At 31.8% G+C, this 22,321-nt stretch overlaps 8 protein-coding genes across 8 annotated transcripts in view; all 8 read left to right on the plus strand.

The window, feature by feature from the left end:
* Positions 1-22,321, plus strand: part of LOC134706707 (mucin-19-like) — a 263,376-nt gene that overhangs the window by 169,688 nt on the left and 71,367 nt on the right. The gene's annotated exons all lie outside the window — the stretch shown is intronic.
* Positions 10,812-11,387, plus strand: LOC134708599 (uncharacterized). Its single transcript, XM_063569248.1, has 2 exons — positions 10,812-11,086; positions 11,238-11,387. Exons 1-2 carry the CDS (start codon positions 10,847-10,849, stop codon positions 11,385-11,387), a joined length of 390 nt encoding a protein of 129 aa, XP_063425318.1. The 5' UTR covers positions 10,812-10,846.
* On the plus strand, positions 12,409-12,984 carry LOC134708601 (uncharacterized). Its single transcript, XM_063569249.1, has 2 exons — positions 12,409-12,683; positions 12,835-12,984. Exons 1-2 carry the CDS (start codon positions 12,444-12,446, stop codon positions 12,982-12,984), a joined length of 390 nt encoding a protein of 129 aa, XP_063425319.1. The 5' UTR covers positions 12,409-12,443.
* Positions 14,007-14,582, plus strand: LOC134708602 (uncharacterized). Its single transcript, XM_063569250.1, has 2 exons — positions 14,007-14,281; positions 14,433-14,582. Exons 1-2 carry the CDS (start codon positions 14,042-14,044, stop codon positions 14,580-14,582), a joined length of 390 nt encoding a protein of 129 aa, XP_063425320.1. The 5' UTR covers positions 14,007-14,041.
* LOC134708603 (uncharacterized) lies at positions 15,605-16,180 on the plus strand. Its single transcript, XM_063569251.1, has 2 exons — positions 15,605-15,879; positions 16,031-16,180. Exons 1-2 carry the CDS (start codon positions 15,640-15,642, stop codon positions 16,178-16,180), a joined length of 390 nt encoding a protein of 129 aa, XP_063425321.1. The 5' UTR covers positions 15,605-15,639.
* On the plus strand, positions 17,202-17,777 carry LOC134708604 (uncharacterized). Its single transcript, XM_063569252.1, has 2 exons — positions 17,202-17,476; positions 17,628-17,777. Exons 1-2 carry the CDS (start codon positions 17,237-17,239, stop codon positions 17,775-17,777), a joined length of 390 nt encoding a protein of 129 aa, XP_063425322.1. The 5' UTR covers positions 17,202-17,236.
* On the plus strand, positions 18,800-19,375 carry LOC134708605 (uncharacterized). Its single transcript, XM_063569253.1, has 2 exons — positions 18,800-19,074; positions 19,226-19,375. Exons 1-2 carry the CDS (start codon positions 18,835-18,837, stop codon positions 19,373-19,375), a joined length of 390 nt encoding a protein of 129 aa, XP_063425323.1. The 5' UTR covers positions 18,800-18,834.
* LOC134708606 (uncharacterized) lies at positions 20,397-20,972 on the plus strand. Its single transcript, XM_063569254.1, has 2 exons — positions 20,397-20,671; positions 20,823-20,972. The coding sequence occupies exons 1-2, from the start codon at positions 20,432-20,434 to the stop codon at positions 20,970-20,972; spliced, it is 390 nt and encodes a 129-aa protein (XP_063425324.1). The 5' UTR covers positions 20,397-20,431.

Below are 22,321 nucleotides of genomic sequence, written 5' to 3' on the forward strand. Positions count from 1 at the left end.
CCGGATGACAAAGAAGATTCTTACAAACCTGTACAGCTACAATTGAGTGTCCATGCTTGTTTTGAAGTCAGTAAGTAAAGAAGTGACATAGATGTTTAAACTGTAGAAGTATATCTCATTTATTTAACAATCACATAGTCTATTTGTTTTGTTTAATATCTTGGTGTGCCTTGCTAAAATAGCACCATGATTACAAAAATGAGTATGGTAAATAAGTATACAAGGAAGTAGTCAATAAACTGTCATCCAAAGGATGTTTGAAATGTTCTTGTCTGAAATCGTTGAATACTGGTCACATTTTGTTTGTTTTATTTTGTCAGTTTCCACGACAATTCCAAGTACAACAACAGTTCCACAGACACCGTCTTCAGCAGTAATTACTACAGCCGTGGTTTCACCCACACCTACAGCTACACCTGAAATTATAACTGAAACTACTCAAACAATTAAAGGTATTTGTTTTTAAAATATCATTATAGTTGTATTGGCATTTTCTAAAAGATGTTATAAGCCGCCTTAAGCTTTATTTAAGTGAATGATTATAAATCAAAAACTGATGATCATTACTGTTGAAATTTTAGAAGGACATTTAAGAAAGACATTTAAACTTGCAACATTGTTGAATATTATGATTTGAAAACAGGTAAAATTTATTCAGTTAATTATTCTGTCTTACTTGACTTTTGAATAATCATTTTTCAGTAACCAGTGAACAAGTTACAACACCAACTCAAGTGTCAACGACAAGTCCATCTCCTGGAATTTCAATTACTTGTAAGTTTGAATATTTCAGTTTTTCTTGTACTATTTGTTTGTTTTATTTGCGCACGTTTACAACATAATTGCTGAAACGTTTTCAACAGGAGACACTTAGCCTGCCAATACACCGGATCATGCTCCTTTTGGAGTTAATGCAATTCCCTCATTTAGTTTTGTATTCCTTGATTTGTATTGTCAAAATAGAGTTATGAGATTTTAACATAGGTTAACTACTGTTGTTTTGAATTTATGAATGAAACTCGAGTTACTTTTCTTTTCTCTCAGTGTTTATGCATGAATTATAGCACTAGTTTGATAAGTGGTTACATGCTGAAATGTTTTTTTTCTTCTGTAGCAATAGCAACAACTACTCCAATCTGTGAAGAAACAGATGGAATGGATTCAATAACAACAATACCTTCAACTGAAATTACAACAAATGACCAGAAAGGAGAAATTGAAAATCTGCGACCTTCCTCTAAGACACCATTTAAAAGTTCTGAAGAAAAACTGGTTATAGAATACGTGCCTACGAAGACAAGACCAATTGCCAATGTTGAACTGGTTTCTACTGATAATGTCAAGACTTATACAGTGCAATTCTTTAATGCAGATGGAACTGTGACAACTAGAAAGGTTAGTATGACTCCCACAAAGGCAATACGATTAATGGTTTCCAGTTTACTCTATCTTCATCAAAAAGAATATTCAATTGCTGCTTATATGGTCATTGAAACTTAAATACTGTTGCCTTTAAAACCTTAAAAGTTATGTTTTTCTGTTCTGTAGGTGAAAGTTGGCGAAAAGGCCATAAGTGTTGGAACTAAACCTGACGTGAAAAAAGTGAATGTAATAATCACACCGGATGACAAAGAAGATTCTTACAAACCTGTACAGCTACAATTGAGTGTCCATGCTTGTTTTGAAGTCAGTAAGTAAAGAAGTGACATAGATGTTTAAACTGTAGAAGTATATCTCATTTATTTAACAATCACATAGTCTATTTGTTTTGTTTAATATCTTGGTGTGCCTTGCTAAAATAGCACCATGATTACAAAAATGAGTATGGTAAATAAGTATACAAGGAAGTAGTCAATAAACTGTCATCCAAAGGATGTTTGAAATGTTCTTGTCTGAAATCGTTGAATACTGGTCACATTTTGTTTGTTTTATTTTGTCAGTTTCCACGACAATTCCAAGTACAACAACAGTTCCACAGACACCGTCTTCAGCAGTAATTACTACAGCCGTGGTTTCACCCACACCTACAGCTACACCTGAAATTATAACTGAAACTACTCAAACAATTAAAGGTATTTGTTTTTAAAATATCATTATAGTTGTATTGGCATTTTCTAAAAGATGTTATAAGCCGCCTTAAGCTTTATTTAAGTGAATGATTATAAATCAAAAACTGATGATCATTACTGTTGAAATTTTAGAAGGACATTTAAGAAAGACATTTAAACTTGCAACATTGTTGAATATTATGATTTGAAAACAGGTAAAATTTATTCAGTTAATTATTCTGTCTTACTTGACTTTTGAATAATCATTTTTCAGTAACCAGTGAACAAGTTACAACACCAACTCAAGTGTCAACGACAAGTCCATCTCCTGGAATTTCAATTACTTGTAAGTTTGAATATTTCAGTTTTTCTTGTACTATTTGTTTGTTTTATTTGCGCACGTTTACACCATAATTGCTGAAACGTTTTCAACAGGAGACACTTAGCCTGCCAATACACCGGATCATGCTCCTTTTGGAGTTAATGCAATTCCCTCATTTAGTTTTGTATTCCTTGATTTGTATTGTCAAAATAGAGTTATAAGATTTTAACATAGGTTAACTACTGTTGTTTTGAATTTATGAATGAAACTCGAGTTACTTTTCTTTTCTCTTAGTGTTTATGCATGAATTATAGCACTAGTTTGATAAGTGGTTACATGCTGAAATGTTTTTTTCTTCTGTAGCAATAGCAACAACTACTCCAATCTGTGAAGAAACAGATGGAATGGATTCAATAACAACAATACCTTCAACTGAAATTACAACAAATGACCAGAAAGGAGAAATTGAAAATCTCCGACCTTCCTCTAAGACACCATTTAAAAGTTCTGAAGAAAAACTGGTTATAGAATACGTGCCTACGAAGACAAGACCAATTGCCAATGTTGAACTGGTTTCTACTGATAATGTCAAGACTTATACAGTGCAATTCTTTAATGCAGATGGAACTGTGACAACTAGAAAGGTTAGTATGACTCCCACAAAGGCAATACGATTAATGGTTTCCAGTTTACTCTATCTTCATCAAAAAGAATATTCAATTGCTGCTTATATGGTCATTGAAACTTAAATACTGTTGCCTTTAAAACCTTAAAAGTTATGTTTTTCTGTTCTGTAGGTGAAAGTTGGCGAAAAGGCCATAAGTGTTGGAACTAAACCTGACGTGAAAAAAGTGAATGTAATAATCACACCGAATGACAAAGAAGATTCTTACAAACCTGTACAGCTACAATTGAGTGTCCATGCTTGTTTTGAAGTCAGTAAGTAAAGAAGTGACATAGATGTTTAAACTGTAGAAGTATATCTCATTTATTTAACAATCACATAGTCTATTTGTTTTGTTTAATATCTTGGTGTGCCTTGCTAAAATAGCACCATGATTACAAAAATGAGTATGGTAAATAAGTATACAAGGAAGTAGTCAATACACTGTCATCCAAAGGATGTTTGAAATGTTCTTGTCTGAAATCGTTGAATACTGGTCACATTTTGTTTGTTTTATTTTGTCAGTTTCCACGACAATTCCAAGTACAACAACAGTTCCACAGACACCGTCTTCAGCAGTAATTACTACAGCCGTGGTTTCACCCACACCTACAGCTACACCTGAAATTATAACTGAAACTACTCAAACAATTAAAGGTATTTGTTTTTAAAATATCATTATAGTTGTATTGGCATTTTCTAAAAGATGTTATAAGCCGCCTTAAGCTTTATTTAAGTGAATGATTATAAATCAAAAACTGATGATCATTACTGTTGAAATTTTAGAAGGACATTTAAGAAAGACATTTAAACTTGCAACATTGTTGAATATTATGATTTGAAAACAGGTAAAATTTATTCAGTTAATTATTCTGTCTTACTTGACTTTTGAATAATCATTTTTCAGTAACCAGTGAACAAGTTACAACACCAACTCAAGTGTCAACGACAAGTCCATCTCCTGGAATTTCAATTACTTGTAAGTTTGAATATTTCAGTTTTTCTTGTACTATTTGTTTGTTTTATTTGCGCACGTTTACAACATAATTGCTGAAACGTTTTCAACAGGAGACACTTAGCCTGCCAATACACCGGATCATGCTCCTTTTGGAGTTAATGCAATTCCCTCATTTAGTTTTGTATTCCTTGATTTGTATTGTCAAAATAGAGTTATAAGATTTTAACATAGGTTAACTACTGTTGTTTTGAATTTATGAATGAAACTCGAGTTACTTTTCTTTTCTCTCAGTGTTTATGCATGAATTATAGCACTAGTTTGATAAGTGGTTACATGCTGAAATGTTTTTTTTCTTCTGTAGCAATAGCAACAACTACTCCAATCTGTGAAGAAACAGATGGAATGGATTCAATAACAACAATACCTTCAACTGAAATTACAACAAATGACCAGAAAGGAGAAATTGAAAATCTCCGACCTTCCTCTAAGACACCATTTAAAAGTTCTGAAGAAAAACTGTTTATAGAATACGTGCCTACGAAGACAAGACCAATTGCCAATGTTGAACTGGTTTCTACTGATAATGTCAAGACTTATACAGTGCAATTCTTTAATGCAGATGGAACTGTGACAACTAGAAAGGTTAGTATGACTCCCACAAAGGCAATACGATTAATGGTTTCCAGTTTACTCTATCTTCATCAAAAAGAATATTCAATTGCTGCTTATATGGTCATTGAAACTTAAATACTGTTGCCTTTAAAACCTTAAAAGTTATGTTTTTCTGTTCTGTAGGTGAAAGTTGGCGAAAAGGCCATAAGTGTTGGAACTAAACCTGACGTGAAAAAAGTGAATGTAATAATCACACCGGATGACAAAGAAGATTCTTACAAACCTGTACAGCTACAATTGAGTGTCCATGCTTGTTTTGAAGTCAGTAAGTAAAGAAGTGACATAGATGTTTAAACTGTAGAAGTATATCTCATTTATTTAACAATCACATAGTCTATTTGTTTTGTTTAATATCTTGGTGTGCCTTGCTAAAATAGCACCATGATTACAAAAATGAGTATGGTAAATAAGTATACAAGGAAGTAGTCAATAAACTGTCATCCAAAGGATGTTTGAAATGTTCTTGTCTGAAATCGTTGAATACTGGTCACATTTTGTTTGTTTTATTTTGTCAGTTTCCACGACAATTCCAAGTACAACAACAGTTCCACAGACACCGTCTTCAGCAGTAATTACTACAGCCGTGGTTTCACCCACACCTACAGCTACACATGAAATTATAACTGAAACTACTCAAACAATTAAAGGTATTTGTTTTTAAAATATCATTATAGTTGTATTGGCATTTTCTAAAAGATGTTATAAGCCGCCTTAAGCTTTATTTAAGTGAATGATTATAAATCAAAAACTGATGATCATTACTGTTGAAATTTTAGAAGGACATTTAAGAAAGACATTTAAACTTGCAACATTGTTGAATATTATGATTTGAAAACAGGTAAAATTTATTCAGTTAATTATTCTGTCTTACTTGACTTTTGAATAATCATTTTTCAGTAACCAGTGAACAAGTTACAACACCAACTCAAGTGTCAACGACAAGTCCATCTCCTGGAATTTCAATTACTTGTAAGTTTGAATATTTCAGTTTTTCTTGTACTATTTGTTTGTTTTATTTGCGCACGTTTACAACATAATTGCTGAAACGTTTTCAACAGGAGACACTTAGCCTGCCAATACACCGGATCATGCTCCTTTTGGAGTTAATGCAATTCCCTCATTTAGTTTTGTATTCCTTGATTTGTATTGTCAAAATAGAGTTATGAGATTTTAACATAGGTTAACTACTGTTGTTTTGAATTTATGAATGAAACTCGAGTTAATTTTCTTTTCTCTCAGTGTTTATGCATGAATTATAGCACTAGTTTGATAAGTGGTTACATGCTGAAATGTTTTTTTTCTTCTGTAGCAATAGCAACAACTACTCCAATCTGTGAAGAAACAGATGGAATGGATTCAATAACAACAATACCTTCAACTGAAATTACAACAAATGACCAGAAAGGAGAAATTGAAAATCTCCGACCTTCCTCTAAGACACCATTTAAAAGTTCTGAAGAAAAACTGGTTATAGAATACGTGCCTACGAAGACAAGACCAATTGCCAATGTTGAACTGGTTTCTACTGATAATGTCAAGACTTATACAGTGCAATTCTTTAATGCAGATGGAACCGTGACAACTAGAAAGGTTAGTATGACTCCCACAAAGGCAATACGATTAATGGTTTCCAGTTTACTCTATCTTCATCAAAAAGAATATTCAATTGCTGCTTATATGGTCATTGAAACTTAAATACTGTTGCCTTTAAAACCTTAAAAGTTATGTTTTTCTGTTCTGTAGGTGAAAGTTGGCGAAAAGGCCATAAGTGTTGGAACTAAACCTGACGTGAAAAAAGTGAATGTAATAATCACACCGGATGACAAAGAAGATTCTTACAAACCTGTACAGCTACAATTGAGTGTCCATGCTTGTTTTGAAGTCAGTAAGTAAAGAAGTGACATAGATGTTTAAACTGTAGAAGTATATCTCATTTATTTAACAATCACATAGTCTATTTGTTTTGTTTAATATCTTGGTGTGCCTTGCTCAAATAGCACCAAGATTACAAAAATGAGTATGGTAAATAAGTATACAAGGAAGTAGTCAATAAACTGTCATCCAAAGGATGTTTGAAATGTTCTTGTCTGAAATCGTTGAATACTGGTCACATTTTGTTTGTTTTATTTTGTCAGTTTCCACGACAATTCCAAGTACAACAACAGTTCCACAGACACCGTCTTCAGCAGTAATTACTACAGCCGTGGTTTCACCCACACCTACAGCTACACCTGAAATTATAACTGAAACTACTCAAACAATTAAAGGTATTTGTTTTTAAAATATCATTATAGTTGTATTGGCATTTTCTAAAAGATGTTATAAGCCGCCTTAAGCTTTATTTAAGTGAATGATTATAAATCAAAAACTGATGATCATTACTGTTGAAATTTTAGAAGGACATTTAAGAAAGACATTTAATCTTGCAACATTGTTGAATATTATGATTTGAAAACAGGTAAAATTTATTCAGTTAATTATTCTGTCTTACTTGACTTTTGAATAATCATTTTTCAGTAACCAGTGAAAAAGTTACAACACCAACTCAAGTGTCAACGACAAGTCCATCTCCTGGAATTTCAATTACTTGTTAGTTTGAATATTTCAGTTTTTCTTGTACTATTTGTTTGTTTTATTTGCGCACGTTTACAACATAATTGCTGAAACGTTTTCAACAGGAGACACTTAGCCTGCCAATACACCGGATCATGCTCCTTTTGGAGTTAATGCAATTCCCTCATTTAGTTTTGTATTCCTTGATTTGTATTGTCAAAATAGAGTTATGAGATTTTAACATAGGTTAACTACTGTTGTTTTGAATTTATGAATGAAACTCGAGTTACTTTTCTTTTCTCTCAGTGTTTATGCATGAATTATAGCACTAGTTTGATAAGTGGTTACATGCTGAAATGTTTTTTTCTTCTGTAGCAATAGCAACAACTACTCCAATCTGTGAAGAAACAGATGGAATGGATTCAATAACAACAATACCTTCAACTGAAATTACAACAAATGACCAGAAAGGAGAAATTGAAAATCTGCGACCTTCCTCTAAGACACCATTTAAAAGTTCTGAAGAAAAACTGGTTATAGAATACGTGCCTACGAAGACAAGACCAATTGCCAATGTTGAACTGGTTTCTACTGATAATGTCAAGACTTATACTGTGCAATTCTTTAATGCAGATGGAACCGTGACAACTAGAAAGGTTAGTATGACCCCCACAAAGGCAATACGATTAATGGTTTCCAGTTTACTCTATCTTCATCAAAAAGAATATTCAATTGCTGCTTATATGGTCATTGAAACTTAAATACTGTTGCCTTTAAAACCTTAAAAGTTATGTTTTTCTGTTCTGTAGGTGAAAGTTGGCGAAAAGGCCATAAGTGTTGGAACTAAACCTGACGTGAAAAAAGTGAATGTAATAATCACACCGGATGACAAAGAAGATTCTTCCAAACCTGTACAGCTACAATTGAGTGTCCATGCTTGTTTTGAAGTCAGTAAGTAAAGAAGTGACATAGATGTTTAAACTGTAGAAGTATATCTCATTTATTTAACAATCACATAGTCTATTTGTTTTGTTTAATATCTTGGTGTGCCTTGCTAAAATAGCACCATGATTACAAAAATGAGTATGGTAAATAAGTATACAAGGAAGTAGTCAATAAACTGTCATCCAAAGGATGTTTGAAATGTTCTTGTCTGAAATCGTTGAATACTGGTCACATTTTGTTTGTTTTATTTTGTCAGTTTCCACGACAATTCCAAGTACAACAACAGTTCCACAGACACCGTCTTCAGCAGTAATTACTACAGCCGTGGTTTCACCCACACCTACAGCTACACCTGAAATTATAACTGAAACTACTCAAACAATTAAAGGTATTTGTTTTTAAAATATCATTATAGTTGTATTGGCATTTTCTAAAAGATGTTATAAGCCGCCTTAAGCTTTATTTAAGTGAATGATTATAAATCAAAAACTGATGATCATTACTGTTGAAATTTTAGAAGGACATTTAAGAAAGACATTTAAACTTGCAACATTGTTGAATATTATGATTTGAAAACAGGTAAAATTTATTCAGTTAATTATTCTGTCTTACTTGACTTTTGAATAATCATTTTTCAGTAACCAGTGAAAAAGTTACAACACCAACTCAAGTGTCAACGACAAGTCCATCTCCTGGAATTTCAATTACTTGTAAGTTTGAATATTTCAGTTTTTCTTGTACTATTTGTTTGTTTTATTTTCGCACGTTTACAACATAATTGCTGATTTTTTTTCGACAGTTAACAATTAGCCTGTCAATACAACGGATCAAGCTCCTTAGTGAGTTGATGCCATTGTCTCATCTTTTTGTGCTGTATTCCTTGATTGGATTGTCTTAATGGAGTTATACGATTTAAACATAGGTTAACTACTGTTGTTTTGATATTTTTGAATGAAAATCGAGTTACGTTTTCCTTTTCACAGTGTTTATGTATGAATTTTAATACTAGTTTGATAATTTTTAACATGCTAAAATGTTTCTTTTGTAGCAATAGCAACAACAACTCCCATTTGTGAAGAAACGGATGGAATGGATTCAATAACAACAATACCTTCAACTGAAATTACAACAAATGACAAGAAAGGAGAAATTGAAAATCTCCGACCTTCCTCTAAGACACCATTTAAAAGTTCTGAAGAAAAACTGGTTATAGAATACGTGCCTACGAAGACAAGACCAATAGCCAATGTTGAACTAGTTTCTACTGATAATGTCAAGACTTATACAGTGCAATTCTTTAATGCAGATGGAACCGTAACAACAAAAAAGGTTAGTTTGACACCTAGAAATCAATAGAATTAACAGTTTCAAGTTTACTTTTTCGTTATCAAAAACAAAATTTAATTGCTGCAAATATGGTCAGTGAAATTTGAATACTTTGCCTTGTGAGTCTGTAAACTTTATTTTTTCTGTTCTGTAGGTGAAAGTTGGCGAAAAAGCTACAAGTGTTGGAACTAAACCTGACGTAAGAAAAGTGAATGTAATAATCACACCAGATGACAAGGAAGATTCTTACAAACCTGTACAACTACAATTGAGTGTCCATGCTTGTTTTGAAATCAGTAAGTAGAGAATATACACAGGTGTTTTAACTGCAGATGTATATCTGTTTAAATAAACCGTCGTATAGTCTATTTGTCTGTTAAGTATCTAAGTGAGTTTTGTTAAGATTAGACGTTACGTACAAAATAAATATGATCAATTTGAATACATTGTCGTGGTCGATCCAAAGGATTTTTAAAAGTTTCTTGTCTATAATAATTGAATGCTGATCAAGTTTTGTTTAATTAATTCTTTTAGTTTCTACGACAATTCCAAGTACAACAACAGTTCCACAGACACCTGTTTCAGCAGTTATCACTACAGCCAAGGTTACAGAAACACCTACAGCCACACCCGAAATTACAACTGAAACTATTCAAACATTAAGCGGTAATTATTAAAAAAAACTTTCATAGTTTTGATGAAATTTTCTGATTAATTTTTAAGCAGCGTAAAGTCATATCTAAGTAAATGATTACTAATCAAAAGGAGAGTCATTAATGTTTAATATTTTACAAGGATATTTTTGAAAGAATTTAAAGTTGAAACATTTGTAAAATAAAAAGATGTGAAAAAAATTGAAAACGTTTAAGTTGTCTGCTATACTTGACTTTCAATAATAATTTTTCAGTAACAAGCGGAAAAGTTACAACACCAACTCTAGTGTCAACGACAAGTCCATCTCCTGGAATTTCAATTACTTGTAAGTATGATTTTTTCAGTTTTTCTTGTAATATTTGTTTGTTTTATTTTCGCACATTCACATCACAATTGCTGAATTTATTTCGACAGTTAACAATTAGCCTGTCAATACAACGGATCAAGCTCCTTAGTGAGTTGATGCCATTGTCTCATCTTTTTGTGCTGTATTCCTTGATTGGATTGTCTTAATGGAGTTATACGATTTTAACATAGGTTAACTACTGTTGTTTTGATTTTTTTGAATGAAAATCGAGTTACGTTTTCCTTTTCACAGTGTTTATGTATGAATTATAATACTAGTTTGATAATTTTTAACATGCTCAAATGTTTCTTTTGTAGCAATAGCAACAACAACTCCCATTTGTGAAGAAACGGATGGAATGGATTCAATAACAACAATACCTTCAACTGAAATTACAACAAATGACAAGAAAGGAGAAATTGAAAATCTCCGACCTTCCTCTAAGACACCATTTAAAAGTTCTGAAGAAAAACTGGTTATAGAATACGTGCCTACGAAGACAAGACCAATAGCCAATGTTGAACTGGTTTCTACTGATAATGTCAAGACTTATACAGTGCAATTCTTTAATGCAGATGGAACCGTGACAACAAAAAAGGTTATTATGACTCCTAGAAATCAATAGGATTAACGGTTTCAAGTTTACTATTTCGTCATCAAAAACAAAATTTAATTGCTGCAAATATGGTCAGTGAAATTTGAATACTTTGCCTTGTGAGTCTGTAAACTTTATTTTTTCTGTTCTGTAGGTGAAAGTTGGCGAAAAAGCTACAAGTGTTGGAACTAAACCTGACGTAAGAAAAGTGAATGTAATAATCACACCAGATGACAAGGAAGATTCTTACAAACCTGTACAACTACAATTGAGTGTCCATGCTTGTTTTGAAGTCAGTAAGTAGAGAATATACACAGGTGTTTTAACTGCAGATGTATATCTGTTTAAATAAACCGTCGTATAGTCTATTTGTCTGTTAAGTGTCTAAGTGAGTTTTGTTAAGATTAGACGTTACGTACAGAAAAAAATTATGATCAATTTGAATACATTGTCGTGGTCGATCCAAAGGATTTTTAAAAGTTTCTTGTCTATAATAATTGAATGCTGATCAAGTTTTGATTAATTAATTCTTTTAGTTTCTACGACAATTCCAAGTACAACAACAGTTCCACAGACACCTGTTTCAGCAGTTATCACTACAGCCAAGGTTACAGAAACACCTACAGCCACACCCGAAATTACAACTGAAACTATTCAAACATTAAGCGGTAATTATTAAAAATAACTTTCATAGTTTTGATGAAATTTTCTGATTAATTTTTAAGCAGCGTAAAGTCATATCTAAGTAAATGATTACTAATCAAAAGGAGAGTCATTAATGTTTAATATTTTACAAGGATATTTTTGAAAGAATTTAAAGTTGAAACATTTGTAAAATAAAAAGATGCGAAAAAAATTGAAAACGTTTAAGTTGTCTGCTATACTTGACTTTCAATAATAATTTTTCAGTAACAAGCGGAAAAGTTACAACACCAACTCTAGTGTCAACGACAAGTCCATCTCCTGGAATTTCAATTACTTGTAAGTATGATTTTTTCAGTTTTTCTTGTAATATTTGTTTGTTTTATTTTCGCACATTCACATCATAATTGCTGAATTTATTTCGACAGTTAACAATTAGCCTGTCAATACAACGGACCAAGCTCCTTAGTGAGTTGATGCCATTGTCTCATCTTTTTGTGCTCTATTCCTTGATTGGATTGTCTTAATGGAGTTATACGATTTTAACATAGGTTAACTACTGTTGTTTTGATTTTTTTGAATGAAAATCGAGTTACGTTTTCCTTTTCGTAGTGTTTATGTATGAATTATAATACTAGTTTGATAATTTTTAACATGCTCAAATGTTTCTTTTGTAGCAATAGCAACAACAACTCCCATTTGTGAAGAAACGGATGGAATGGATTCAATAACAACAATACCTTCAACTGAAATTACAACAAATGACAAGAAAGGAGAAATTGAAAATCTCCGACCTTCCTCTAAGACACCATTTAAAAGTTCTGAAGAAAAACTGGTTATAGAATACGTGCCTACGAAGACAAGACCAATAGCCAATGTTGAACTGGTTTCTACTGATAATGTCAAGACTTATACAGTGCAATTCTTTAATGCAGATGGAACCGTGACAACAAAAAAGGTTATTATGACTCCTAGAAATCAATAGGATTAACGGTTTCAAGTTTACTATTTCGTCATCAAAAACAAAATTTAATTGCTGCAAATATGGTCAGTGAAATTTGAATACTTTGCCTTGTGAGTCTGTAAACTTTATTTTTTCTGTTCTGTAGGTGAAAGTTGGCGAAAAAGCTACAAGTGTTGGAACTAAACCTGACGTAAGAAAAGTGAATGTAATAATCACACCAGATGACAAGGAAGATTCTTACAAACCTGTACAACTACAATTGAGTGTCCATGCTTGTTTTGAAGTCAGTAAGTAGAGAATATACACAGGTGTTTTAACTGCAGATGTATATCTGTTTAAATAAACCGTCGTATAGTCTATTTGTCTGTTAAGTGTCTAAGTGAGTTTTGTTAAGATTAGACGTTACGTACAGAAAAAAATTATGATCAATTTGAATACATTGTCGTGGTCGATCCAAAGGATTTTTAAAAGTTTCTTGTCTATAATAATTGAATGCTGATCAAGTTTTGTTTAATTAATTCTTTTAGTTTCTACGACAATTCCAAGTACAACAACAGTTCCACAGACACCTGTTTCAGCAGTTATCACTACAGCCAAGGTTACAGAAACACCTACAGCCACACCCGAAATTACAACTGAAACTATTCAAACATTAAGCGGTAATTATTAAAAATAACTTTCATAGTTTTGATGAAATTTTCTGATTAATTTTTAAGCAGCGTAAAGTCATATCTAAGTAAATGATTACTAATCAAAAGGAGAGTCATTAATGTTTAATATTTTACAAGGATATTGGTGAAAGAAATTTAAAGTTGAAACATTTGTAAAATAAAAAGATGCGAAAAAAATTGAAAACGTTTAAGTTGTCTGCTATACTTGACTTTCAATAATAATTTTTCAGTAACAAGCGGAAAAGTTACAACACCAACTCTAGTGTCAACGACAAGTCCATCTCCTGGAATTTCAATTACTTGTAAGTATGATTTTTTCAGTTTTTCTTGTAATATTTGTTTGTTTTATTTTCGCACATTCACATCATAATTGCTGAATTTATTTCGACAGTTAACAATTAGCCTGTCAATACAACGGACCAAGCTCCTTAGTGAGTTGATGCCATTGTCTCATCTTTTTGTGCTCTATTCCTTGATTGGATTGTCTTAATGGAGTTATACGATTTTAACATAGGTTAACTACTGTTGTTTTGATTTTTTTGAATGAAAATCGAGTTACGTTTTCCTTTTCACAGTGTTTATGTATGAATTATAATACTAGTTTGATAATTTTTAACATGCTCAAATGTTTCTTTTGTAGCAATAGCAACAACAACTCCCATTTGTGAAGAAACGGATGGAATGGATTCAATAACAACAATACCTTCAACTGAAATTACAACAAATGACAAGAAAGGAGAAATTGAAAATCTCCGACCTTCCTCTAAGACACCATTTAAAAGTTCTGAAGAAAAACTGGTTATAGAATACGTGCCTACGAAGACAAGACCAATAGCCAATGTTGAACTGGTTTCTACTGATAATGTCAAGACTTATACAGTGCAATTCTTTAATGCAGATGGAACCGTGACAACAAAAAAGGTTATTATGACTCCTAGAAATCAATAGGATTAACGGTTTCAAGTTTACTATTTCGTCATCAAAAACAAAATTTAATTGCTGCAAATATGGTCAGTGAAATTTGAATACTTTGCCTTGTGAGTCTGTAAACTTTATTTTTTCTGTTCTGTAGGTGAAAGTTGGCGAAAAAGCTACAAGTGTTGGAACTAAACCTGACGTAAGAAAAGTGAATGTAATAATCACACCAGATGACAAGGAAGATTCTTACAAACCTGTACAACTACAATTGAGTGTTCATGCTTGTTTTGAAGTCAGTAAGTAGAGAATATACACAGGTGTTTTAACTGCAGATGTATATCTGTTTAAATAAACCGTCGTATAGTCTATTTGTCTGTTAAGTATCTAAGTGAGTTTTGTTAAGATTAGACGTTACGTACAGAAAAAAAATTATGATCAATTTGAATACATTGTCGTGGTCGATCCAAAGGATTTTTAAAAGTTTCTTGTCTATAATAATTGAATGCTGATCAAGTTTTGTTTAATTAATTCTTTTAGTTTCTACGACAATTCCAAGTACAACAACAGTTCCACAGACACCTGTTTCAGCAGTTATCACTACAGCCAAGGTTACAGAAACACATACAGCCACACCCGAAATTACAACTGAAACTATTCAAACATTAAGCGGTAATTATTAAAAAAAACTTTCATAGTTTTGATGAAATTTTCTGATTAATTTTTAAGCAGCGTAAAGTCATATCTAAGTAAATGATTACTAATCAAAAGGAGAGTCATTAATGTTTAATATTTTACAAGGATATTTTTGAAAGAATTTAAAGTTGAAACATTTGTAAAATAAAAAGATGCGAAAAAAATTGAAAACGTTTAAGTTGTCTGCTATACTTGACTTTCAATAATAATTTTTCAGTAACAAGCGGAAAAGTTACAACACCAACTCTAGTGTCAACGACAAGTCCATCTCCTGGAATTTCAATTACTTGTAAGTATGATTTTTTCAGTTTTTCTTGTAATATTTGTTTGTTTTATTTTCGCACATTCACATCATAATTGCTGAATTTATTTCGACAGTTAACAATTAGCCTGTCAATACAACGGATCAAGCTCCTTAGTGAGTTGATGCCATTGTCTCATCTTTTTGTGCTGTATTCCTTGATTGGATTGTCTTAATGGAGTTATACGATTTTAACATAGGTTAACTACTGTTGTTTTGATTTTTTTGAATGAAAATCGAGTTACGTTTTCCTTTTCACAGTGTTTATGTATGAATTATAATACTAGTTTGATAATTTTTAACATGCTCAAATGTTTCTTTTGTAGCAATAGCAACAACAACTCCCATTTGTGAAGAAACGGATGGAATGGATTCAATAACAACAATACCTTCAACTGAAATTACAACAAATGACAAGAAAGGAGAAATTGAAAATCTCCGACCTTCCTCTAAGACACCATTTAAAAGTTCTGAAGAAAAACTGGTTATAGAATACGTGCCTACGAAGACAAGACCAATAGCCAATGTTGAACTGGTTTCTACTGATAATGTCAAGACTTATACAGTGCAATTCTTTAATGCAGATGGAACCGTGACAACAAAAAAGGTTATTATGACTCCTAGAAATCAATAGGATTAACGGTTTCAAGTTTACTATTTCGTCATCAAAAACAAAATTTAATTGCTGCAAATATGGTCAGTGAAATTTGAATACTTTGCCTTGTGAGTCTGTAAACTTTATTTTTTCTGTTCTGTAGGTGAAAGTTGGCGAAAAAGCTACAAGTGTTGGAACTAAACCTGACGTAAGAAAAGTGAATGTAATAATCACACCAGATGACAAGGAAGATTCTTACAAACCTGTACAACTACAATTGAGTGTCCATGCTTGTTTTGAAGTCAGTAAGTAGAGAATATACACAGGTGTTTTAACTGCAGATGTATATCTGTTTAAATAAACCGTCGTATAGTCTATTTGTCTGTTAAGTGTCTAAGTGAGTTTTGTTAAGATTAGACGTTACGTACAGAAAAAAATTATGATCAATTTGAATACATTGTCGTGGTCGATCCAAAGGATTTTTAAAAGTTTCTTGTCTATAATAATTGAATGCTGATCAAGTTTTGTTTAATTAATTCTTTTAGTTTCTACGACAATTCCAAGTACAACAACAGTTCCACAGACACCTGTTTCAGCAGTTATCACTACAGCCAAGGTTACAGAAACACCTACAGCCACACCCGAAATTACAACTGAAACTATTCAAACATTAAGCGGTAATTATTAAAAATAACTTTCATAGTTTTGATGAAATTTTCTGATTAATTTTTAAGCAGCGTAAAGTCATATCTAAGTAAATGATTACTAATCAAAAGGAGAGTCATTAATGTTTAATATTTTACAAGGATATTTTTGAAAGAATTTAAAGTTGAAACATTTGTAAAATAAAAAGATGCGAAAAAAATTGAAAACGTTTAAGTTGTCTGCTATACTTGACTTTCAATAATAATTTTTCAGTAACAAGCGGAAAAGTTACAACACCAACTCTAGTGTCAACGACAAGTCCATCTCCTGGAATTTCAATTACTTGTAAGTATGATTTTTTCAGTTTTTCTTGTAATATTTGTTTGTTTTATTTTCGCACATTCACATCATAATTGCTGAATTTATTTCGACAGTTAACAATTAGCCTGTCAATACAACGGACCAAGCTCCTTAGTGAGTTGATGCCATTGTCTCATCTTTTTGTGCTCTATTCCTTGATTGGATTGTCTTAATGGAGTTATACGATTTTAACATAGGTTAACTACTGTTGTTTTGATTTTTTTGAATGAAAATCGAGTTACGTTTTCCTTTTCACAGTGTTTATGTATGAATTATAATACTAGTTTGATAATTTTTAACATGCTCAAATGTTTCTTTTGTAGCAATAGCAACAACAACTCCCATTTGTGAAGAAACGGATGGAATGGATTCAATAACAACAATACCTTCAACTGAAATTACAACAAATGACAAGAAAGGAGAAATTGAAAATCTCCGACCTTCCTCTAAGACACCATTTAAAAGTTCTGAAGAAAAACTGGTTATAGAATACGTGCCTACGAAGACAAGACCAATAGCCAATGTTGAACTGGTTTCTACTGATAATGTCAAGACTTATACAGTGCAATTCTTTAATGCAGATGGAACCGTGACAACAAAAAAGGTTATTATGACTCCTAGAAATCAATAGGATTAACGGTTTCAAGTTTACTATTTCGTCATCAAAAACAAAATTTAATTGCTGCAAATATGGTCAGTGAAATTTGAATACTTTGCCTTGTGAGTCTGTAAACTTTATTTTTTCTGTTCTGTAGGTGAAAGTTGGCGAAAAAGCTACAAGTGTTGGAACTAAACCTGACGTAAGAAAAGTGAATGTAATAATCACACCAGATGACAAGGAAGATTCTTACAAACCTGTACAACTACAATTGAGTGTTCATGCTTGTTTTGAAGTCAGTAAGTAGAGAATATACACAGGTGTTTTAACTGCAGATGTATATCTGTTTAAATAAACCGTCGTATAGTCTATTTGTCTGTTAAGTATCTAAGTGAGTTTTGTTAAGATTAGACGTTACGTACAGAAAAAAAATTATGATCAATTTGAATACATTGTCGTGGTCGATCCAAAGGATTTTTAAAAGTTTCTTGTCTATAATAATTGAATGCTGATCAAGTTTTGTTTAATTAATTCTTTTAGTTTCTACGACAATTCCAAGTACAACAACAGTTCCACAGACACCTGTTTCAGCAGTTATCACTACAGCCAAGGTTACAGAAACACATACAGCCACACCCGAAATTACAACTGAAACTATTCAAACATTAAGCGGTAATTATTAAAAAAAACTTTCATAGTTTTGATGAAATTTTCTGATTAATTTTTAAGCAGCGTAAAGTCATATCTAAGTAAATGATTACTAATCAAAAGGAGAGTCATTAATGTTTAATATTTTACAAGGATATTTTTGAAAGAATTTAAAGTTGAAACATTTGTAAAATAAAAAGATGCGAAAAAAATTGAAAACGTTTAAGTTGTCTGCTATACTTGACTTTCAATAATAATTTTTCAGTAACAAGCGGAAAAGTTACAACACCAACTCTAGTGTCAACGACAAGTCCATCTCCTGGAATTTCAATTACTTGTAAGTATGATTTTTTCAGTTTTTCTTGTAATATTTGTTTGTTTTATTTTCGCACATTCACATCATAATTGCTGAATTTATTTCGACAGTTAACAATTAGCCTGTCAATACAACGGATCAAGCTCCTTAGTGAGTTGATGCCATTGTCTCATCTTTTTGTGCTGTATTCCTTGATTGGATTGTCTTAATGGAGTTATACGATTTTAACATAGGTTAACTACTGTTGTTTTGATTTTTTTGAATGAAAATCGAGTTACGTTTTCCTTTTCACAGTGTTTATGTATGAATTATAATACTAGTTTGATAATTTTTAACATGCTCAAATGTTTCTTTTGTAGCAATAGCAACAACAACTCCCATTTGTGAAGAAACGGATGGAATGGATTCAATAACAACAATACCTTCAACTGAAATTACAACAAATGACAAGAAAGGAGAAATTGAAAATCTCCGACCTTCCTCTAAGACACCATTTAAAAGTTCTGAAGAAAAACTGGTTATAGAATACGTGCCTACGAAGACAAGACCAATAGCCAATGTTGAACTGGTTTCTACTGATAATGTCAAGACTTATACAGTGCAATTCTTTAATGCAGATGGAACCGTGACAACAAAAAAGGTTATTATGACTCCTAGAAATCAATAGGATTAACGGTTTCAAGTTTACTATTTCGTCATCAAAAACAAAATTTAATTGCTGCAAATATGGTCAGTGAAATTTGAATACTTTGCCTTGTGAGTCTGTAAACTTTATTTTTTCTGTTCTGTAGGTGAAAGTTGGCGAAAAAGCTACAAGTGTTGGAACTAAACCTGACGTTAGAAAAGTGAATGTAATAATCACACCAGATGACAAGGAAGATTCTTACAAACCTGTACAACTACAATTGAGTGTCCATGCTTGTTTTGAAGTCAGTAAGTAGAGAATATACACAGGTGTTTTAACTGCAGATGTATATCTGTTTAAATAAACCGTCGTATAGTCTATTTGTCTGTTAAGTGTCTAAGTGAGTTTTGTTAAGATTAGACGTTACGTACAGAAAAAAATTATGATCAATTTGAATACATTGTCGTGGTCGATCCAAAGGATTTTTAAAAGTTTCTTGTCTATAATAATTGAATGCTGATCAAGTTTTGTTTAATTAATTCTTTTAGTTTCTACGACAATTCCAAGTACAACAACAGTTCCACAGACACCTGTTTCAGCAGTTATCACTACAGCCAAGATTACAGAAACACCTACAGCCACACCCGAAATTACAACTGAAACTATTCAAACATTAAGCGGTAATTATTAAAAAAAACTTTCATAGTTTTGATGAAATTTTCTGATTAATTTTTAAGCAGCGTAAAGTCATATCTAAGTAAATGATTACTAATCAAAAGGAGAGTCATTAATGTTTAATATTTTACAAGGATATTTTTGAAAGAATTTAAAGTTGAAACATTTGTAAAATAAAAAGATGCGAAAAAAATTGAAAACGTTTAAGTTGTCTGCTATACTTGACTTTCAATAATAATTTTTCAGTAACAAGCGGAAAAGTTACAACACCAACTCTAGTGTCAACGACAAGTCCATCTCCTGGAATTTCAATTACTTGTAAGTATGATTTTTTCAGTTTTTCTTGTAACATTTGTTTGTTTTATTTTCGCACATTCACATCATAATTGCTGAATTTATTTCGACAGTTAACAATTAGCCTGTCAATACAACGGATCAAGCTCCTTAGTGAGTTGATGCCATTGTCTCATCTTTTTGTGCTGTATTCCTTGATTGGATTGTCTTAATGGAGTTATACGATTTTAACATAGGTTAACTACTGTTGTTTTGATTTTTTTGAATGAAAATCGAGTTACGTTTTCCTTTTCACAGTGTTTATGTATGAATTATAATACTAGTTTGATAATTTTTAACATGCTCAAATGTTTCTTTTCTAGCAATAGCAACAACAACTCCCATTTGTGAAGAAACGGATGGAATGGATTCAATAACAACAATACCTTCAACTGAAATTACAACAAATGACAAGAAAGGAGAAATTGAAAATCTCCGACCTTCCTCTAAGACACCATTTAAAAGTTCTGAAGAAAAACTGGTTATAGAATACGTGCCTACGAAGACAAGACCAATAGCCAATGTTGAACTGGTTTCTACTGATAATGTCAAGACTTATACAGTGCAATTCTTTAATGCAGATGGAACCGTGACAACAAAAAAGGTTATTATGACTCCTAGAAATCAATAGGATTAACGGTTTCAAGTTTACTATTTCGTCATCAAAAACAAAATTTAATTGCTGCAAATATGGTCAGTGAAATTTGAATACTTTGCCTTGTGAGTCTGTAAACTTTATTTTTTCTGTTCTGTAGGTGAAAGTTGGCGAAAAAGCTACAAGTGTTGGAACTAAACCTGACGTTAGAAAAGTGAATGTAATAATCACACCAGATGACAAGGAAGATTCTTACAAACCTGTACAACTACAATTGAGTGTCCATGCTTGTTTTGAAGTCAGTAAGTAGAGAATATACACAGGTGTTTTAACTGCAGATGTATATCTGTTTAAATAAACCGTCGTATAGTCTATTTGTCTGTTAAGTGTCTAAGTGAGTTTTGTTAAGATTAGACGTTACGTACAGAAAAAAATTATGATCAATTTGAATACATTGTCGTGGTCGATCCAAAGGATTTTTAAAAGTTTCTTGTCTATAATAATTGAATGCTGATCAAGTTTTGTTTAATTAATTCTTTTAGTTTCTACGACAATTCCAAGTACAACAACAGTTCCACAGACACCTGTTTCAGCAGTTATCACTACAGCCAAGGTTACAGAAACACCTACAGCCACACCCGAAATTACAACTGAAACTATTCAAACATTAAGCGGTAATTATTAAAAAAAACTTTCATAGTTTTGATGAAATTTTCTGATTAATTTTTAAGCAGCGTAAAGTCATATCTAAGTAAATGATTACTAATCAAAAGGAGAGTCATTAATGTTTAATATTTTACAAGGATATTTTTGAAAGAATTTAAAGTTGAAACATTTGTAAAATAAAAAGATGCGAAAAAAATTGAAAACGTTTAAGTTGTCTGCTATACTTGACTTTCAATAATAATTTTTCAGTAACAAGCGGAAAAGTTACAACACCAACTCTAGTGTCAACGACAAGTCCATCTCCTGGAATTTCAATTACTTGTAAGTATGATTTTTTCAGTTTTTCTTGTAATATTTGTTTGTTTTATTTTCGCACATTCACATCATAATTGCTGAATTTATTTCGACAGTTAACAATAAGCCTGTCAATACAACGGATCAAGCTCCTTAGTGAGTTGATGCCATTGTCTCATCTTTTTGTGCTGTATTCCTTGATTGGATTGTCTTAATGGAGTTATACGATTTTAACATAGGTTAACTACTGTTGTTTTGATTTTTTTGAATGAAAATCGAGTTACGTTTTCCTTTTCACAGTGTTTATGTATGAATTATAATACTAGTTTGATAATTTTTAACATGCTCAAATGTTTCTTTTGTAGCAATAGCAACAACAACTCTCATTTGTGAAGAAACGGATGGAATGGATTCAATAACAACAATACCTTCAACTGAAATTACAACAAATGACAAGAAAGGAGAAATTGAAAATCTCCGACCTTCCTATAAGACACCATTTAAAAGTTCTGAAGAAAAACTGGTTATAGAATACGTGCCTACGAAGACAAGACCAATAGCCAATGTTGAACTGGTTTCTACTGATAATGTCAAGACTTATACAGTGCAATTCTTTAATGCAGATGGAACCGTGACAACAAAAAAGGTTATTATGACTCCTAGAAATCGATAGGATTAACGGTTTCAAGTTTACTATTT

Source organism: Mytilus trossulus, chromosome 2 (genome assembly GCF_036588685.1).
Source record: "Mytilus trossulus isolate FHL-02 chromosome 2, PNRI_Mtr1.1.1.hap1, whole genome shotgun sequence".
In the NCBI taxonomy this organism is placed as follows: Eukaryota; Metazoa; Mollusca; class Bivalvia; order Mytilida; family Mytilidae; genus Mytilus; species Mytilus trossulus.